Source organism: Leptinotarsa decemlineata, unplaced genomic scaffold (assembly GCF_025532065.1).
Source record: "Leptinotarsa decemlineata unplaced genomic scaffold, Ldec_3_MD MMD2_tig00026299_RagTag_RagTag, whole genome shotgun sequence".
In the NCBI taxonomy this organism is placed as follows: domain Eukaryota; kingdom Metazoa; phylum Arthropoda; class Insecta; order Coleoptera; family Chrysomelidae; genus Leptinotarsa; species Leptinotarsa decemlineata.
Genome location: NW_027412676.1, coordinates 3903754 through 3920776, shown reverse-complemented (window position 1 = coordinate 3920776; position 17023 = coordinate 3903754). Strand labels below are relative to the sequence as shown.

The window sequence follows — 17023 nt, the reverse complement described above, 5'->3', positions numbered from 1 at the left end:
GTACAAGATCTCTTTTACAGAATGTCGTTCTTACGGCGTTGCAATCTGTAACTATTTTGAACGTAATCCCTATCAAATAGATGCGGAAATTTTTCAGAACGCTAACAACGGCAATGGTTTCCAGTTCATATGAGTGATAACGTTGTTCCTCCTTGCTTGTCTGCCTGGAATAGTACATGACTGGTCGCAGTTTCCCATCGTGTTCTTGTAGAAGGATCCCTCCGAGCCCCCATTTCGATGCGTCCGTATGGACTTCCGTCCTTAGCTTTGGGTCGTAAATAGCCAGTAATGGTCTGGTGATGAGTTTTTCCTTAAGGGTCTCGAACGCTCTAATTTGATCTGATCCCCAAGAGAATACTACGTCCTTTTTTGTTAACATGGTTAACGGTCTGGCTATACTTGCGAAGTTTTGGATATATTTTCTGAAGTATCCTGCCAAACCTAAAAATTGTCTTACCGTTTTGATGTCCGTGGGGCATGGATACTTCTCCACAGCTTCGATTTTTCTTCTTCCAGGTTGAACGCCCATTTGACAAATTTCGTGTCCAAGGTATTCAACTTTTTCTCAATTTCTCGTTGAGAGATGTTCGTGAGGGACACAAAGCCATCTTCGCCTTGTGTGATGCATTCTCCTATATAATGCTCTCGATTTGGCGCTGATCGTAGGCCACCCGGAACGTAGACTTCTCCATTCACGGCATTTCGTGACGTAACAGCGATCATTGCAGTAGTCTTAGGTGGGACGACGACGGTCTCCTTGGCCCATAATGGTATTTTCCTCGGGGCTGACTGAAGCACCTCGTTTATGTCGTCGCTCGAAGAGAGTATTCGCACTTTTCCCTCTGCCACTATCATTACAACATGTGGCAAGCTTAGGAAAGGTTGACCCACCATAACAGACACCTCTTGAGCTGCATTTGGTACTACAAAAGCTTTTACGTTAGCCTCTGCATTGTCTAATTCTATGGTGAACTCTGTCTCCCCTAAAACAGAAACTTTTGATGCACCGTACCCTGTTATCGTTACAGAGCTGGCATTAATCTTTAGTTTTAGTTCGCGCGCTTGTTCCTCTCTAATCAGCATAGCACCACAACCAGTGTCGACGTAAGCCTTGGACGGCATCCCGTTTATTCTGCAGTCGAAGAAGTATTCGTCGTTGTGACATTGTTTCTTGAACTCCGCGATCTGTATTTTGAAATGTCGCCTGCAATCCTTCTCTAAGTGACCCAATCGCTTGCATTTGGAACACTCCAGTTTAGGTTTAGGACAATTGTTCGAGAAGTGCCCAGGTTGTTTGCAATTGTAACACCGCTGTTCTTTCGTGTTACTCCTGAACTTCTTAAACGGGCTTCTAGCTTTTCGTCGGTCATCTGAGTGGAGTCGCTTCCTAGACGGTACGGGATTTGAGGTAGGGTGAGGAGAGTATGAAGAATCAGCCTCTTGGTTAAGAGACGAAAGAAATTCTGCGTAGAGAGCATCAGGTGTTTCATAGCGTCCAGCTGTCGCTCCAACTTGGATTGTTGGATTGTTAATTCCATCAATAAGACACGAAACTGCATGTTTTGGTTTGATTTCGCAAGCGTTAATCATATCCATCTTATCGAAATAGTAGGTACTCTTCCCATCCTTCCGAAGGCAACTTCCGTCGGTTGAGGAGTTTCCTAAGAGACGTCGCGTAATCTTGGTGCTCTGGAAACGATTTCAGAAGTAGAGTTTTCCATTCATTCCAGCTCAACTCGTACGAGCTCAAGTTGTCGTACCATTTTCGAGCTAATCCACTTAGGCGGCTCTGCATGTGGAATATTTTCGTGTGCTCGTTCCAACAATTCACTCTTCCCAATTGTTCTATCTTCTCGATCCACTTGGTACAACTCAGGTTAGGATTTCCTGGTTTGAATTCTGGGATACACTCTGGTTTGACAAAAACCATACTGGTGCTCGGTCTTGACGAAACTTCATATTCGATGAACCTTTCTACCAGTGATTCTAACCGTTGCACATTATCGCGAGGGAGTGGTGGCGTAGAGCTTCTAATAGTGGAGCGAACAGTCGAATCTACAACGTGTACTGCAGATCGTACACGCGAGTCACTGCGTTGTAGACGACGGTTTCCATTATGTTTGCGTCCATCGTCATCGCTAGAACTTTCGCTTGAACTCCGAGAACCAGATCTTGATCGACCCATTTCTTCAAACCCAGTAACGTCAATACTAGATATCAACGCAGAGAAAGACTATGACTAATTTATACCTTAATTAGTCTGCAATGATTAATATACCCGATATGTGAGCAATTAATTTAATCCAAAAAATCAACACTCAGTCTATACGTTGACTGAAAACCCTTCGTAGAACCACTAAACACTAATCAATATATTGTAAATCTAATATGTGAACTGATGATTAAACTCGGAAAAATAACACTCAGTCTATACATTGACTGAAAACTTTCCCACTAATAACGAGTAAATAATATAGTTAATAACAACGATACCTAACGCTATGATTATCGCTACCACGAAGAACTGCAAATATATACACGTTCGGCTAATTGTTACGTTAATTAGACCTTAAGATTTTGGCATCAATCATCGTAGACGAGCCTTAGTTAGTTTAGTTTTGTACTCACAGTTCCACACACTCAGGTGACTAATTTATACGTTAATTAGACCTTTAGAGTTTGGCAACAATCATCGTAGACGAGCCTAAATTAGTTCAAGTAGTGTACTTACAGTTCCACACACTCTGGTGAACAAAAATAACACAACCGTATGACTAATTTATACGTTAATTAGTAGCACAAAATCACTGATGAACCACGAACACTATGCACTCGGTAGAAGAGAGTTCTATCCCACCGCTGCTCTATAAACTTATAAATACAAACTTATAAACTTTTCAAAAATGATACACGATCCTCACTGTTCCCGGTTTATTTCAAGACTGTCTATTATTCACTTATTAGTTATACAACTCGATATCGACGATGCTGGTGAATCACATAGCGAGTCATTGCAGTTGCCTTTGTTCCCTTGAACAGTCGTATTGCCAGTAAATTTCCTCCAGATTTAACAATAGAATTATTTGTAAGGGCTAGAGAAGGTATGGGAAGGGAAACGGAGTAAGATTGACACGTACTATAAGTTGAGGTGTTACTAAGTTGAGTTTTATATATTTTTGTGGATAAGACACACTGTTTCCAAAATAAAAAGACATACTAAGGTCAGAATTGTTTGCTTCACAAATAATGGGCGGCATGAATCCCTATAGCTAGCCTTGCATAAATATCTGATGGATCTTTTTTGTAGAGAGAATACCATATTGAAACGAAATTTTGCACAATTTCTCCAGAAACAAATTCCATAACGTAAATAGGACTCAATTTGTGCAAAATAAACTGATCTTGTGATAGTCATGTCTAACTCTCTTGCAACAACTCTCACTGCATGACATCCTGCTGCTAGTCTTTTACATAGTACGAACACACTGTCAAAATTGAGAAAAGTTTTTCTGTAAGATTCATGACCTATTGAGAAATACTTATCAATCCTTTTCACACATCTCATCTAGGTAGTTGTTGATATTTTTGCTCTACTCGCATACCAAGATGCTTGAAAGGAAAACTCATGATAATAAAATTTATTTTTTTAGCTTGAGTATTAGTCAAACCCTTCGATCGTGAATTGGCAAATGGCAATTTTGATAGATCAAAACATATCTTACTGAATTCATCTGAATATAAATAGGCCCTTTTTGCACATTTAGGGGATCTATCCTAATGTCAGATCACTGCAGTTAATAAAAGACATTGTTCATTAGAATGTCACATTACTGACGTTGTAACATTCTGAAGAAAATGTCGTTAAACATTAGTGATCTGACGTTAGATGTTACAAAGTTCACAAAGTTTCTTCAAAAAAATGAATGAAAAATTCAGCATTTTAAGAAGTCTCGATGTTGGAAAAATTGAGAAGTATTTGTTGAAAACCTACAAATTTCCTAAAAAGATCAAAATCGTGCCAAATTTCCCTTCAAAACATGGCACGGTTGTGAAACACCCTAGTTTTTTTTTGCCCTCTTTTTCTCTAATCTCGTATTTTTTTATAAGGGTAAACGAGATCCTGTGTATCGCAGCTTTTCTTTTCTCCAGATACAAATGTTTTGATAATCATCTCCACCAGATAATTTTAAACTGTCTTTTCGATCTCACACTCATTTTCTGATTCTGAACTGAAGTCGATCAGTAGTGGTGCATTAATAGCCATTTCAAAACTACTCACTACTACTCACCAGCATTTTTACCCGCAGAAATCACCGTTAGTCACCCTGCTACATCTCACCAGACTGCGTCTCAATTTGAGACCTGTCATTTAGCAAATAGTCATTCCACCCATTCTCAAATCACAACCAAATACGACTACATAAACCGTAGAAAAATGTATTCAAGTGATTAAACACATTAAATGTTGAATTATTTGTATAGCCCTAATATTTAGGTATATGAATATATCTTTTCAATTGCTGTAAGATATAAAAACAATTTTTGCTCCAAATATGCTGCTGGCTTAGGCCCAGCCTACTCAGTCTGCGGGTAAATCCTACAATGATTGATTCTGGTTTTTCGTTGTTGTTAAGTATACGAGTATAAGCCACTTAAACTTGCACTTTTAGTTTTCGACAATATGAAGAATAAAATATGTTATATAGTGTGTGCGATTTCAAACCGCAACACCCTGGTATTTTGGAACCCATGAACCAATTTGGAAAAATCACAATTTCAAATTATGATACTCGACGAGTTCTATCCAAGTATGTTGACAGATATGAATTATTCTCATTTTCAAGGCTTACTATGACCTGCAAAATGGGTCTAAATTTCGACAAAGACCATTAGGTATTTTTTAATAAAAAAGTAGATACCTCAATCGATTTGGGCATATTTCGAACATCTAGATTCCAAATTTCAGCCCAATATCTCATACAGGGTGTGAAGTATATGATGACAAATTTACAAATCCATGATTTTTTGACTGACCCAGTATGAAAGTCTATAAACTTTACAGAAAAGATGAAGTAACCATTCCATGGAATAATACTTCGCATACTCAGCTGTAATCGTTTCATGGAGTTGTCTCTAGTTTAATTAAAATCAACATATCAAAAGTTGAAAACGTATTTTTAATTTTATAAAAATCACCAACAACAGAAATGAATTAAATGATAAATAGAAGTTTTTTCCGATATTGGAGTTTTCAATATATCCTCCTTCAAGCTCTATACATTTTTCATAACGTCGTCTCAAATTCTGGCGGGGGTTTCCTCAATTGGCTTGGTGTTATTTCACCACACTTTTGCCTCATGCCGTCCTTCAATTCGTTCAAATTTCGTGATCTATTTCTATAAACACTTTCTTTCAAATATCCCCACAGAAAAAATCTAATGGAGGCAGGTCTGGTGATCGAGAGGGCCAACAAATAAAAGGGCTGTTCCTTCCATCCATCCAGACATTGACTTTTTGTGAATATTATCTTTTTGCATTCATCATTCAGTGTGGATTCTCCCTTGCCCAGTAACTGGAATTCTGAGTGGACACTGTACTGTTAGTGGTAAATGTCGCCTCATCGGTGAGGAGAATATTACCCAGAAAGTTATTATTCAAATATTCACCTTGGCAGAATAAACAGAATTCCAACCTTCGTTTTCCATCATCTCTTTCTAACGTGTGTATGATTTTCGGTTTGAAGCAATTATGAAAAACTGTGAAAAACAGTGCCTGGCTTATTGACCTAATCATATGAATATCCCGTATGAAATTAAATCATGAGAAATTTGCCAAAATCTGTCATCTGGTTGAGTCAAATGTTTAAAAAAAGCATATAAAGGGGTCATCGTTGATTGAGACTATTCATTATAACAAAAAATCAAATGATGTGGATAAAACATTATCAACTTTTGATTTTTGATGATAAAACTTCGTATTTGAATATTTCATGTTTCTCATTTCATAAATATATAACACTTTGCCTGGTGAGTGGAAAAACCTTCATATAAAAGAATTGAAGTTCAAAGTTAAAAATTCACTTGTCACCCAAGTTCTTTCTATAAGATTGATGAGGTATTCAATTGTCAGTGGTTCTATATATGTGTGTGTATATGTGAGTATGTGTGTATATATATTGTGAGTCATAACTTTTGTATTGTGAGATTTTTCCTTGCATATTGTATGTATATTTTTTATATTTTCAGTATGACGTACCTAAGCAAATTTTGTTATTGCAGATATTTTCAAATGTAACAGAAATTGTAATTTGAGGTCAATAAGTTTATTTCTTTCTTTCTTTCAATGACTACTTCCTTTCCTTTGAAGTGTACAGTTTGTTATATAGGGTCAGTCACTGTATGAGATATTGGGCTAAAACTTGTATATAGAGGTTTGAAATATTCCCGAATCGAATGGGCTATTCAATTTTCCAATAAAAAAATGCCTAATGGCCCTTCTTGAAATTTCGACCCTTTTGCAGGTCATAGTAATTTGAATTTTTATTTTTGAAAATCGGTTCATGGGTTCCAAAATAACAGGGTGTGGCACACACTATAGAAAATCAATACATAAAAATTAAGTTTTTGATTCAATGTAAGTAAATTTGTACAAAATATGGTGAAGTGGTAATGAACCGGCTCTCTTTTCAGAGGTAAGAAATACAAATAGTTATGATAACTAAATGGCTTGCAATGTTTTAAACATAGTCCACCGAGAATAAGAGACACACAAAATTATATGCAAAATTATGGATTTTTTTCACGAAAACAACACAATTTATGTTACCTCATTTTTTTTTTCAAAATTCTGATATTTGATTTTTCTACCCACGCTTTCAGACCACAAGTTAATTTCTGTCATTTAAACTTTCTCTAAATCTCAACTCTGCATCTATACAAACTATCTTAAATGTTTTCTAGGTAATAACTGGTATAAATCTGCATGAATTCAAATTAACATCTCCGTACTTTTGATCAATTTTTATCAGCCAGGAAGTTTTGTAATTTTACTTGAATGAATAATTTCGGTAAAATTTGATACCAAACTGAAACTTAATCTACCATATCAATCACAATGAAACAGGAAATACACTATATAAATGTCAGCTCAACTTTGCTTACTTTGATATTGAATACCAAAAAAAGGTTATAGGATAACAATATGATTGGACAATAAATCAAAATTTGTTATTCATAGAGAGCTGAAGTCATTCAGTGAGTAAAAAACACTTTTTTGACAAAATCGTTGAAGTATATGACAAGTATTATTAGAACAAATTTTCTTTTACATTCCAAACATCATGTGACTACTACTAAAACGTATCTGAATAGGCGCCTTTAATTTTAGCAAATATATTTATAAACACAACTTGACAACACAGAAGCACTTTCAAATAACCTCAAGAAGTCAATGTATAACAGATAAGTATACTGTTCTTCCTATATCTTGAGATAAACTTTTGTTATTTCCATAAAAATTAACAATTGTAACTTATTATTGTTTTTTTGACTCATGCATTCATGAGCATATAAGGGGGCCAACAAAACAAAAAATTAACAATATTAATACACAGATCTTTAAAATTTCTTCCTACTAGGAGATGAATGTACAGAAAATGAATTAATGGAGGGATTTTATTTAATAAATTGATGGATGTACTACGTTACTATGTGGTAGGAGATCATCATGAAAAATAAGAAATAATACTTTCTATGTTTTTCATCACTTTTATTTGTATAGATCTGTTAGATATATTGATCAGTGATTTTTTATGTAGAATAGATTAAAAAAAACATAGTAATGTCAAGTTGACATTGAACAGGAATAATTAAAATGAATTCCAAAGTATTTTTTTCTTCAATTACGACAAAAATTATTGACTAATACATTGGTCCTTTGAGCGACACGATTTGATATTGTGAAATACAACTTTAAGACATCGATAACAAGATTATTGAAAACGAAAAATGAGAAATAAAACTTCCTAAATTGTCTGACACTTATATTTCTAACTGACGTTACTGTAGTTTCATCCTTTAAGGACATTTTGAAATTAATAAAATAAACTGAATTACAATTTATTGTATTGAATTACAGTTTTTTATATTAATTTGAAAATATCCTTAAAGGGCGAAACTGCAGTAATGTCAGTTACAAATAGTTGTTAGTTACAAATATTATTTTTTATTTTTCAGGATATCATTTAGTTAGAAAATTTTTAACACTGAAATAGTAAAAAATACCTATTCTTATTTATGTGGCACAAGGAATATTCTAAAGTACTGTAAATTTCACTGTGAAAAAATAAATTTACCAAATCTAGATGCTGTTTTCAAAGTAACCACCTCCCTTCTATGATAAAAAATGTTATAATGCTGATTTTACTTATTGATTTATCCCATTTAATCAGAAGTATGTTAATTTGATTGAATTTCTATTTCAGTCAAACAATCTTCAAATATTCAATAAATGAAATGGAGTATTCAAAAAGTTACTTCTCATTTTATCAGTACACACTCTAAAACACTCTCTACAAAAAACATTTCTTCAAATTCAATGATTTATTGCATTGCCGGTCTTAAATATCAAGTTGTAATTTTCTGAGTGAAATTTAAGCCACTGTAAATAATTATTACTTCAAATAACGAAAAATGAAAATATTTAGCGTGTAATTATCATCGTATCTACTGTTGCTGAAAAATTCAATCAGATAAACCAAACATACTCATCTGATTCAAATTTATAATTAAACATATCAAACATTTACATACTTATCTCAAATACATAATAAAATAATTTGATATGATGATCACCCCAAACACTAATAAGCTTTTCAGATAATTTAAAATTAATTCATCTTTATAAATTATTCCATTACCACTTTCAGAAGACACAAATTGAATTAATAGCATAATGTGTTCCAAATTATTCAATTATTTTATTAATTTCATCATATCCTATACCTACAAACACATTTTTACTTCTACTAAGAGTACTATTAAATTTATTATTTCAGAAAATGTAATATAATCAATATATATATATATATATATATATATATATATATATATATATATATATATATATATAATTAGAGATAATACCGAAATACCGGAAAAACCAGTTCGGCATATTCCTATCCGTGAAAACTTCAGATTTTTTATATATATATATATATATATATATATATATATATATATATATATATATAATATATGAAATTCATGAGCTATCAATATAAATCCGAATGTTGATGATGTGGAGGACTAGCTGGGGTTAGGATGGGTTAAGTTAGATGGGTGTGGCCTTTGTCGACATATAACTGATGAACCATATCTTCAAATTAGGAAACTCTCTGCATTAGAGTGATAGAGTTTATAAACATACTTCATTATTGTGAGAAAAATAATGGTGAAACATTCCTCAACAATTATTGGGATAAACTTGAATAAGTTTTGAATAATATTACTCAAGAATGGCTGGTCCGATTTCGACAAATAAAATCAATATGGGATAGAGAATTGAAAGATCAGTGAGATGTTTGTATTATTATTATTGATGTATCAACATGCATTTATGCATTAACCAGAAAATGCAGTTACATACAATGAAAGCAATATTGTTTACGAATACTACTCATACTTTGATAAAAGAACTCCTGGACAATATATAAAAAATTCTTGAGTATAGTTCGTTCAGTATTGTCTGAGAGTAAAAGAATTTCAAGAATGCAAACATGTCGCTACATCAAAGAAAGCATCATAGTCGTCTCAAGCAAATAGCACTGCAATTCACCCACAAAATCATTGAGATATGTCCACCCTCTATCTATATCCCTTGATTACGCTGCTAACTAGCCATTAAAATAGGGATATGTGACAAAGAACGCGAAAACACCGACAAAGAATGCGAAAATACCGCCAAAAGAACCGTTCGATGTTTTTTCTGATATTACATTTGAGATAATATTAATAGGCGTCGGACTGGGGGTATTAATATACATTTTCCACTGATATATTCTATAGGAATATATCAGTGTGTTAGGAATCACATGTTAAAAGGTAAGACCTCGTTAATCCTTAGCTCGCACAAGTTTCGACTTCTGAGGGTTGTCGTTCGTAGGGGTGCGACAGCTGGTTAACGGAAAAACAGATTTTAAAACAGACAGATATGATAAGATAATTAAAATATGGTGAAAACTAATTTTATTTCAATATTTTATTTTGGGAAGGACAATTTATATTTGAAATAGTTTTTTATTATTTAGCATTGTTACCTTCTACAGATCTATAAATTAATCAGAATATTAAATTTACAAATAAATACAAATGTAGAAAGGGCAGAAAGTTACTGAATTTAATAAATTGGCTTTTTGTAAAAAAATCAAATTTGTCATTAACTTGAATTTAAAAAATTTTGCATATTAAAATAAATATGTATGTATCATCTGGTGACGTTTTGAAAACTCTATCCATTTTATTTATCCAACCTATTTAAATCAAACCACTATAATTTGTAGTTATGATTCGTCTTTTGATATACATAAATTTTATATTATTATTATCATTGACACTGATAATATCAAGTTGATCGTCGGTATGATAATGAATATTGATAAAGTATTCGAAATATACAAATAGAATAGATCAGATTTAAACATCTGATTTCCAGTTGAACCGCGTTCAAAATTTTGCGTTGTTCGACGTTTCGGCTTCGACATTTTCAGGAAGTAGAAAAGTGTGGCTGCGATGAGAGATACACTTTATATATTCTTGTTGGTTTGGAAATGAAGATTCATTGTCCTCATTGTATTTTATAGTTGATTCAGAAACAATTTTATAGATTTAATGGGAATACTTACTTCGAATAAGACATTGCGATAATTTTAATCTGAAAAAAGTCTACAGGGATTCGTTGAGTGACTCTTCACTGGATGAACCAGTTTCATAGGGATTAATGACAAATGGAATATTTTTTTCTGATAATGAGTCTATGCGATCATCCAGATCCCACATCTCTGCTTCAATTCTGATTGTTTTATGGATACATTTTTCCCAAGCTTTTTGGTCGACTGTTTCCCGAGCACTGTATAGGTATTTAACATACATATAATACACACATTCTAAAAATTTCAGGTTTGCAATAGGACGTAGGTCTCGGGCCTTCGGAAATTTACTCCTTCAGATTAAAAATTATGACAAAATGAGATTGTTTTTGCAAGAAATACTTTTTGAATATTATCAAATCAAAGTCTTCACGAATAACTGACAAAACTTTATTTATTGTAGGTATTTTGTTTTTTATGTAAAAAGAGTGTACTGTTCTCCTAATAGAATTCTTCACTTCTTCATCGATAACCAAACACTTTCTACCAGTGGATACTTTCGGCTCGAAAAAGTTGTTGTCTTCCTTGAGTTCCTTGAGAATTCTAAAAATTGTCGATCTATTGACAGCGGTCATACTCGGGCATTTTTACACTACTTCCTCCTTACTTTTTATTTCGGGCGGATATTGTATTCTTAAAGAATTATATACATTCATAACAATTGTTTTTTCATTTATATTTATTGGTGACAATTTCGGCCGTTTCACGATTCCCAAACAACTAGCTTCCATGTTGTATAGCTGTTTATTCAAGGAGCTCTCTAAGTAATCTGAAGAATACCACGAATAACCCCGCTAAAAAGCCAATTCGGTCTTATTGATGGATGCGATGTGTCTGTTGACAGTATAATTCAAAGGAATATCTATTTATACCGCCTTCAAAAAAACAATGTTTTTTCAATCCCCTTCAACTAAATACCTGTTTGTTGGAAAATGTCTTGGTTACTATTGGACATATTTTAACATTTGTCATAGTAGATTTGTTATTTTGTTTGTTATGAATGATATTTTTCAAGAATAAATATTGTATTTTCGTCATATAAATTCATTTATTCAATTTGTTGAGAGTAAATAATTTGAATGCAGTACGCCTATGGCACTAAAATATATATATATATATATATATATATATATATATATATATATATATATATATATATATATCTAGCATTATATCCGAAATATACCTGCAAACCATAGATGAGAAAATCTTAACAATAATAAGAACACATGATGAAAAAGGAGAATGGTTCAGATACGTTGACGATGGACTGTACATATCACAAAACAATGGAATAAGAATAGAACAAATAACAAAAGAAATTAACGAAATAAATCAAAAACTATGTTTCAGCATTGAGGAAGAACACAACTCAAAACTTAACTACCTGGACATATCCATAGGATATAACCACAACAAAACACAATTTCAAATGGCAATATACAGGAAACCTACACAAACAAGCTCCACCATACCCGCAAGTTCAAACCATCCACCATCACACAAAATGGCTGCCTATAACGCATTCATATATAGAATGTTAAGGATACCACTCAGCAATGAAGCCCGAAACAAAGAACGGAAAGTCATATACCAAATAGAATACCAAGTAGAATTTAATATTGAAATACTCAAAATAAAGGAAAATTAGTTGCATCAATCAAAAAAAAATATTTATATATATATATATATATATATATATATATATATATATATATATATATATATATATATATATATATATATATATATATATATATATATATATATATATATATATATATACAGGGTGTCCCTGGACATCCTCTTTTCCTCTCGGGAATGTATAGATGGGGTCAAAATATCACCAGTACTTCATATAACTTTTTTTCCTAAAAGTCTTCGTAACCAAGTTACGGGCCCTCGAAGTTACAAAATGAAAAATGTTTTTCTTTGATAACTTTTCAAGTGAATATTCAAAATCATCCAAATTTTGGTAATTGACTAAACAAATGAATTCCGTCGATGAGCTTTCATGCAGGAGTCAGTTGTTTTGCTACAAAGTCAGGAACGGACTACCCCCGATGGTCCACACCCCAAAACTTTGAAATGACAAATATTTTTCAATATTTTTCAACAAAATAAGGTTACTTGGACAATTTTATGAATAAAAGTACTCGTGTGGAAAGTCGATCGGAGCAACGAGTCTTGATAAAAATGTAGTTCTACTCGACGACATCAAACCCGCTCGTCCACCATTATTTGAAATGAATAATTATCAAAGCAGAAATAATAATGATAACGTTAATTCAACAACATTTATAACAGGAATAATACAAAGTATGCTAAAATGAAGTCGTAAACAAAAAGTACAGTACCTATATGGAAGTTTAAGTCACAATTGTGATAGCAGATATTTTTCCAAAAGAAATATCAAGTTCTGTAGATTCGTGGTGTTTTTAAACTAACAAGCTACTCTACTATGAAATATCGAATTCATTCCATATTTTGTATGTACATAATACGTGTGGAATAATCACGTTTCGTGTTGATCAGTTATCTGAATCTCATGAAACTCAACATTCGAATGTTTCAAATTCTTCTTAACAGCTAAACTGTTGAGGAGTTTCACTGATAATTATAATTTTATGGGAGAAATTCTTTAACACGAATCTAAATTTAGCTGAAAAAACGCACATCGGAAAAAATATTTACTATACTAATAAAAAGCAAACGAATGAACTACAAAAACGGCTGCACATGATCAGGTGAAAAATATCCAGGGAATAATTATGTTCCATTTCTTTCACAGATGTTGACAAAAAAACCTTTTAGAAAGTTTTGATAAAAAATGAGAAACTGGAATGCGATTTTGTTTTGTTGAGTGGTGCGTTGTCATATGACTATCATTGTATTGTCAATATTCTATAGGATATTTTGAATTTTTTTGATATGGCCGAACAGTTTACATTCAATGAATATGCAGATATGCATGTATTTTATGGACGAGCATTTTGTAATGCTGCAGAAGCTCGTCGTCTGTATTCCGAGCATTTTCCCAATCGAACGGTACCGTCAAGAGAAACATTCGAGCGTGTCGCTCGCAGCTTGAGGGAGACAGGTATGTAATAATTGATAATTAATTTGAGCACGTTGTTTTATTTCGATATTATTGTAGGTACAGTTTTGCCAAAACGAGGTGGTGAGGGCGCTCCTAGGACTGTACGTACCGTTGTATTGGAGGAAAATATTTTGGAAGCCGTCGCTGATGATCCTTAAATGAGCATCAGAAATCTATCAGAACAGTTCCATACATCCAAGTCCACTATTCATAGAATAATTAGGGAACAACTGCTCCACCCATTTCACATCCAGAAGATACATGCCATGACACCTCAAGATTTTCCAGCACGACTGGAATATGCCAATTGGTTCATGGATAGGCAAAGAGAGGATATGACTTTTATTAATCGAGTTTTTTTCACTGATGAAGCAGGTTTCAGTAGAGATGGAGTTATCAACTCTCATAATCTGCATATATGGGCCGAAGAAAATCCCCATGGGATATTGCAAACCAAACACCAACGGAAATTCAACGTGAATGTTTGGGCTGGTATCATAGGAAACCATCTTATAGGACCATTCGTTCTACAGGACCGATTGAATGGAGAACGTTATTTGGAGTTCATTCAGAACGATTTGAATGGACTTTTGGAACATGTTCCATTGCAAACCCGAAGAGATATGTGGTTTATGCATGATGGCGCTCCTCCTCATTTTAGTTTGATTGTGCGTGACCATCTGAACCATATTTTCCACAATAGATGGATTGGTAGAGGTGGGCCATATTCATGGCCATCGCGGTCTCCGGATTTAAATCCATTGGATTTCTTTCTGTGGGGGCATCTAAAAAGCCTTGTTTACGCTACACCTATTCACACAAGAGATGCATTGTTGAATAGAATAACATTACATTGTGAAGCCATACGAAACGACCCTGGAATGCTATTTCAAGTACAGAGAGGGTGTCTTCGCAGACTAAGAAAATGTATAGAGAGAAATGTATATCGAGCAGTTTCTGTAGCGAATTTTTCATTTCTGTTTGCTCTTGAGGCTCTTGAGTTTCGTTAGTTAAACGTGTTTGCATTATAAAAATTCGTTATGAACATTTTACCTATCATTTCCATTTTTCTTAAAAACTAATATTTTCGAATAATGGTAGACATTTCAGGATAAATGTTGTTGAATTAACGTTATATAGCAGCAGTATATATATATATATATATATATATATATATATATATATATATATATATATATATATATACTGCTGTAGTATCTCTCATTTCTGAACAGATTATAGGTAAGATCAAATTAAATTTGAATTTTTCCGGAGATTTGATGTAGTTCAGTGGGCAGTTGAATATTTTTGATCCACAATAATTTCCAGTAATTTTAGCTTAGGAACTAGGGCTTGGACTTCATTATTCCAAAGAGTATTTATAATACGTACATCTTTGTTTGATTTGAAACTGTTTATGTTACTGAAATCATAGATCGATAATTCGTAAATAGACAATTTAGATCAAAGAATGTGAGCACTCATGGCCAGAGATAACTTGTCAAATCTATTTTCCGTTTTTTTTTATCCGTGGTCTGCAGGTTTTTATGCTTGTCATTTTGTCTACTGACATTATCAGAGGCGATGAGGTATTGGTCGAGGTGCTCGAATAGTTCTCAACAAAGAGAACTACTCGAGCACTACAGCAGTAATAGATGAAACTTCAGGCATAAAAACCTGCAGACCATGGCCAAAAATTATACCTTATTACTTTATAATAACATATTTAATTTTAGAGGTTACATATTATGTAAAACATTATGAAAACAAATGATTCGAGCTTTCTGAGAAATGAGAAAGATCATTACAGATGAAATTAAAAGCTACAAGTAAAATATAATCACATTTATTTTTCAAATCATCTGCAATAAGTACAGTTGGAGTAAGCAATCTCAGTTCCTACGTTATTAATGTATGAGATAAATAAAAATAAGTATAGATGGAGTTAGGTATACCCAGATAGGTAGATATGAATAGATGTTACTTTAAATCAATTCTCTCAATTTTCTTAATTCAGCAGATGAAAAGTCTTTGGAGAATAGAGTTTCGAACTTATAGTAGTACAGGGAAAAAATAATTCTGTTAAACTAATACAGGGTGACATATTTTGTTTATGATGAAAAATGAGAATTGAAACTTCCTATGTTTTTATACCACTTTGTATATGTAACTTACGTTATTGCAATTTCGTCCTAGAAGGACGAACATACAACATAGGAAGTTTCAATTCTCATTTTTCATGTGATATCCTACCAAGTAGTAACAGCTACATCCATAATTTTTTTGTTTTCAATGATTCTCATCTCTGATAACTCTGCCCATCACAAAAAAATCCTTTACCACTTTGTGCATACAAATTTATACTATTAGGCGAATCGAGGTTCACTTACCAATTTGTCCAGACATCCATATAGCCCATAGAGTTATTACATAATTGGCATCATTTGGGCACATAAACAATACCCTCTCACCTGTTCGACCATGTACAAGTTGAGTAATTTCTTTGGAAAGTTCATTGGCACTCAAATATATGTTAGCATATGTATAACTGGATATATGATCTCTGAGGGCAACTCTATCAGGAAAATTTTGGGCATTTCTGAAAACTGGCCCACCGGGCAGATTAGCTGTTGCTTGTAATTTTGCTTGAGTTTGTTGAGCTCTTTTGCTGAGCTTCATGATTGAACTTCTCAGGTGTTTGGTTAATAAAGACATTTTTTTGAGTATGATGATAAACTTCTGAAAAGCAAGCATAGTGTACTTCAATATAATATTAAAAATGTATTTGTATGAATTTCAGTTTCCTATAGGACCAAATCAATCTACTCACCTTACCGTGACAGCTTAAAGACTAATAAAAAACGATGTTACACGGATAATTTGAATCAAGTGCTATATCATATTTCAGTTCCGTTCGGTAACTTCTGAAAAATGTCTTTAATCAAAATATTGTGCAGTGCAGTGCGAGGTTATTTAACTATGTTGCCAACTGCGTAAAA

At 33.1% G+C, this 17023-nt stretch overlaps 1 protein-coding gene across 1 annotated transcript in view; it reads right to left on the bottom strand.

Moving 5' to 3' along the window:
- Window positions 1-17023, bottom strand: part of Acsf3 (Acyl-CoA synthetase family member 3) — a 24755-nt gene extending 7732 nt beyond the window's left edge. The window contains exons 1-2 of the mRNA XM_074180715.1: window positions 16855-17023; window positions 16415-16763 (exon numbers count right to left, since the gene is read on the bottom strand). Coding sequence (XP_074036816.1) covers window positions 16415-16739 — 325 coding nt within the window. The 5' untranslated portion in view covers window positions 16740-16763; window positions 16855-17023. The remainder of the gene's footprint in view (window positions 1-16414; window positions 16764-16854) is intronic.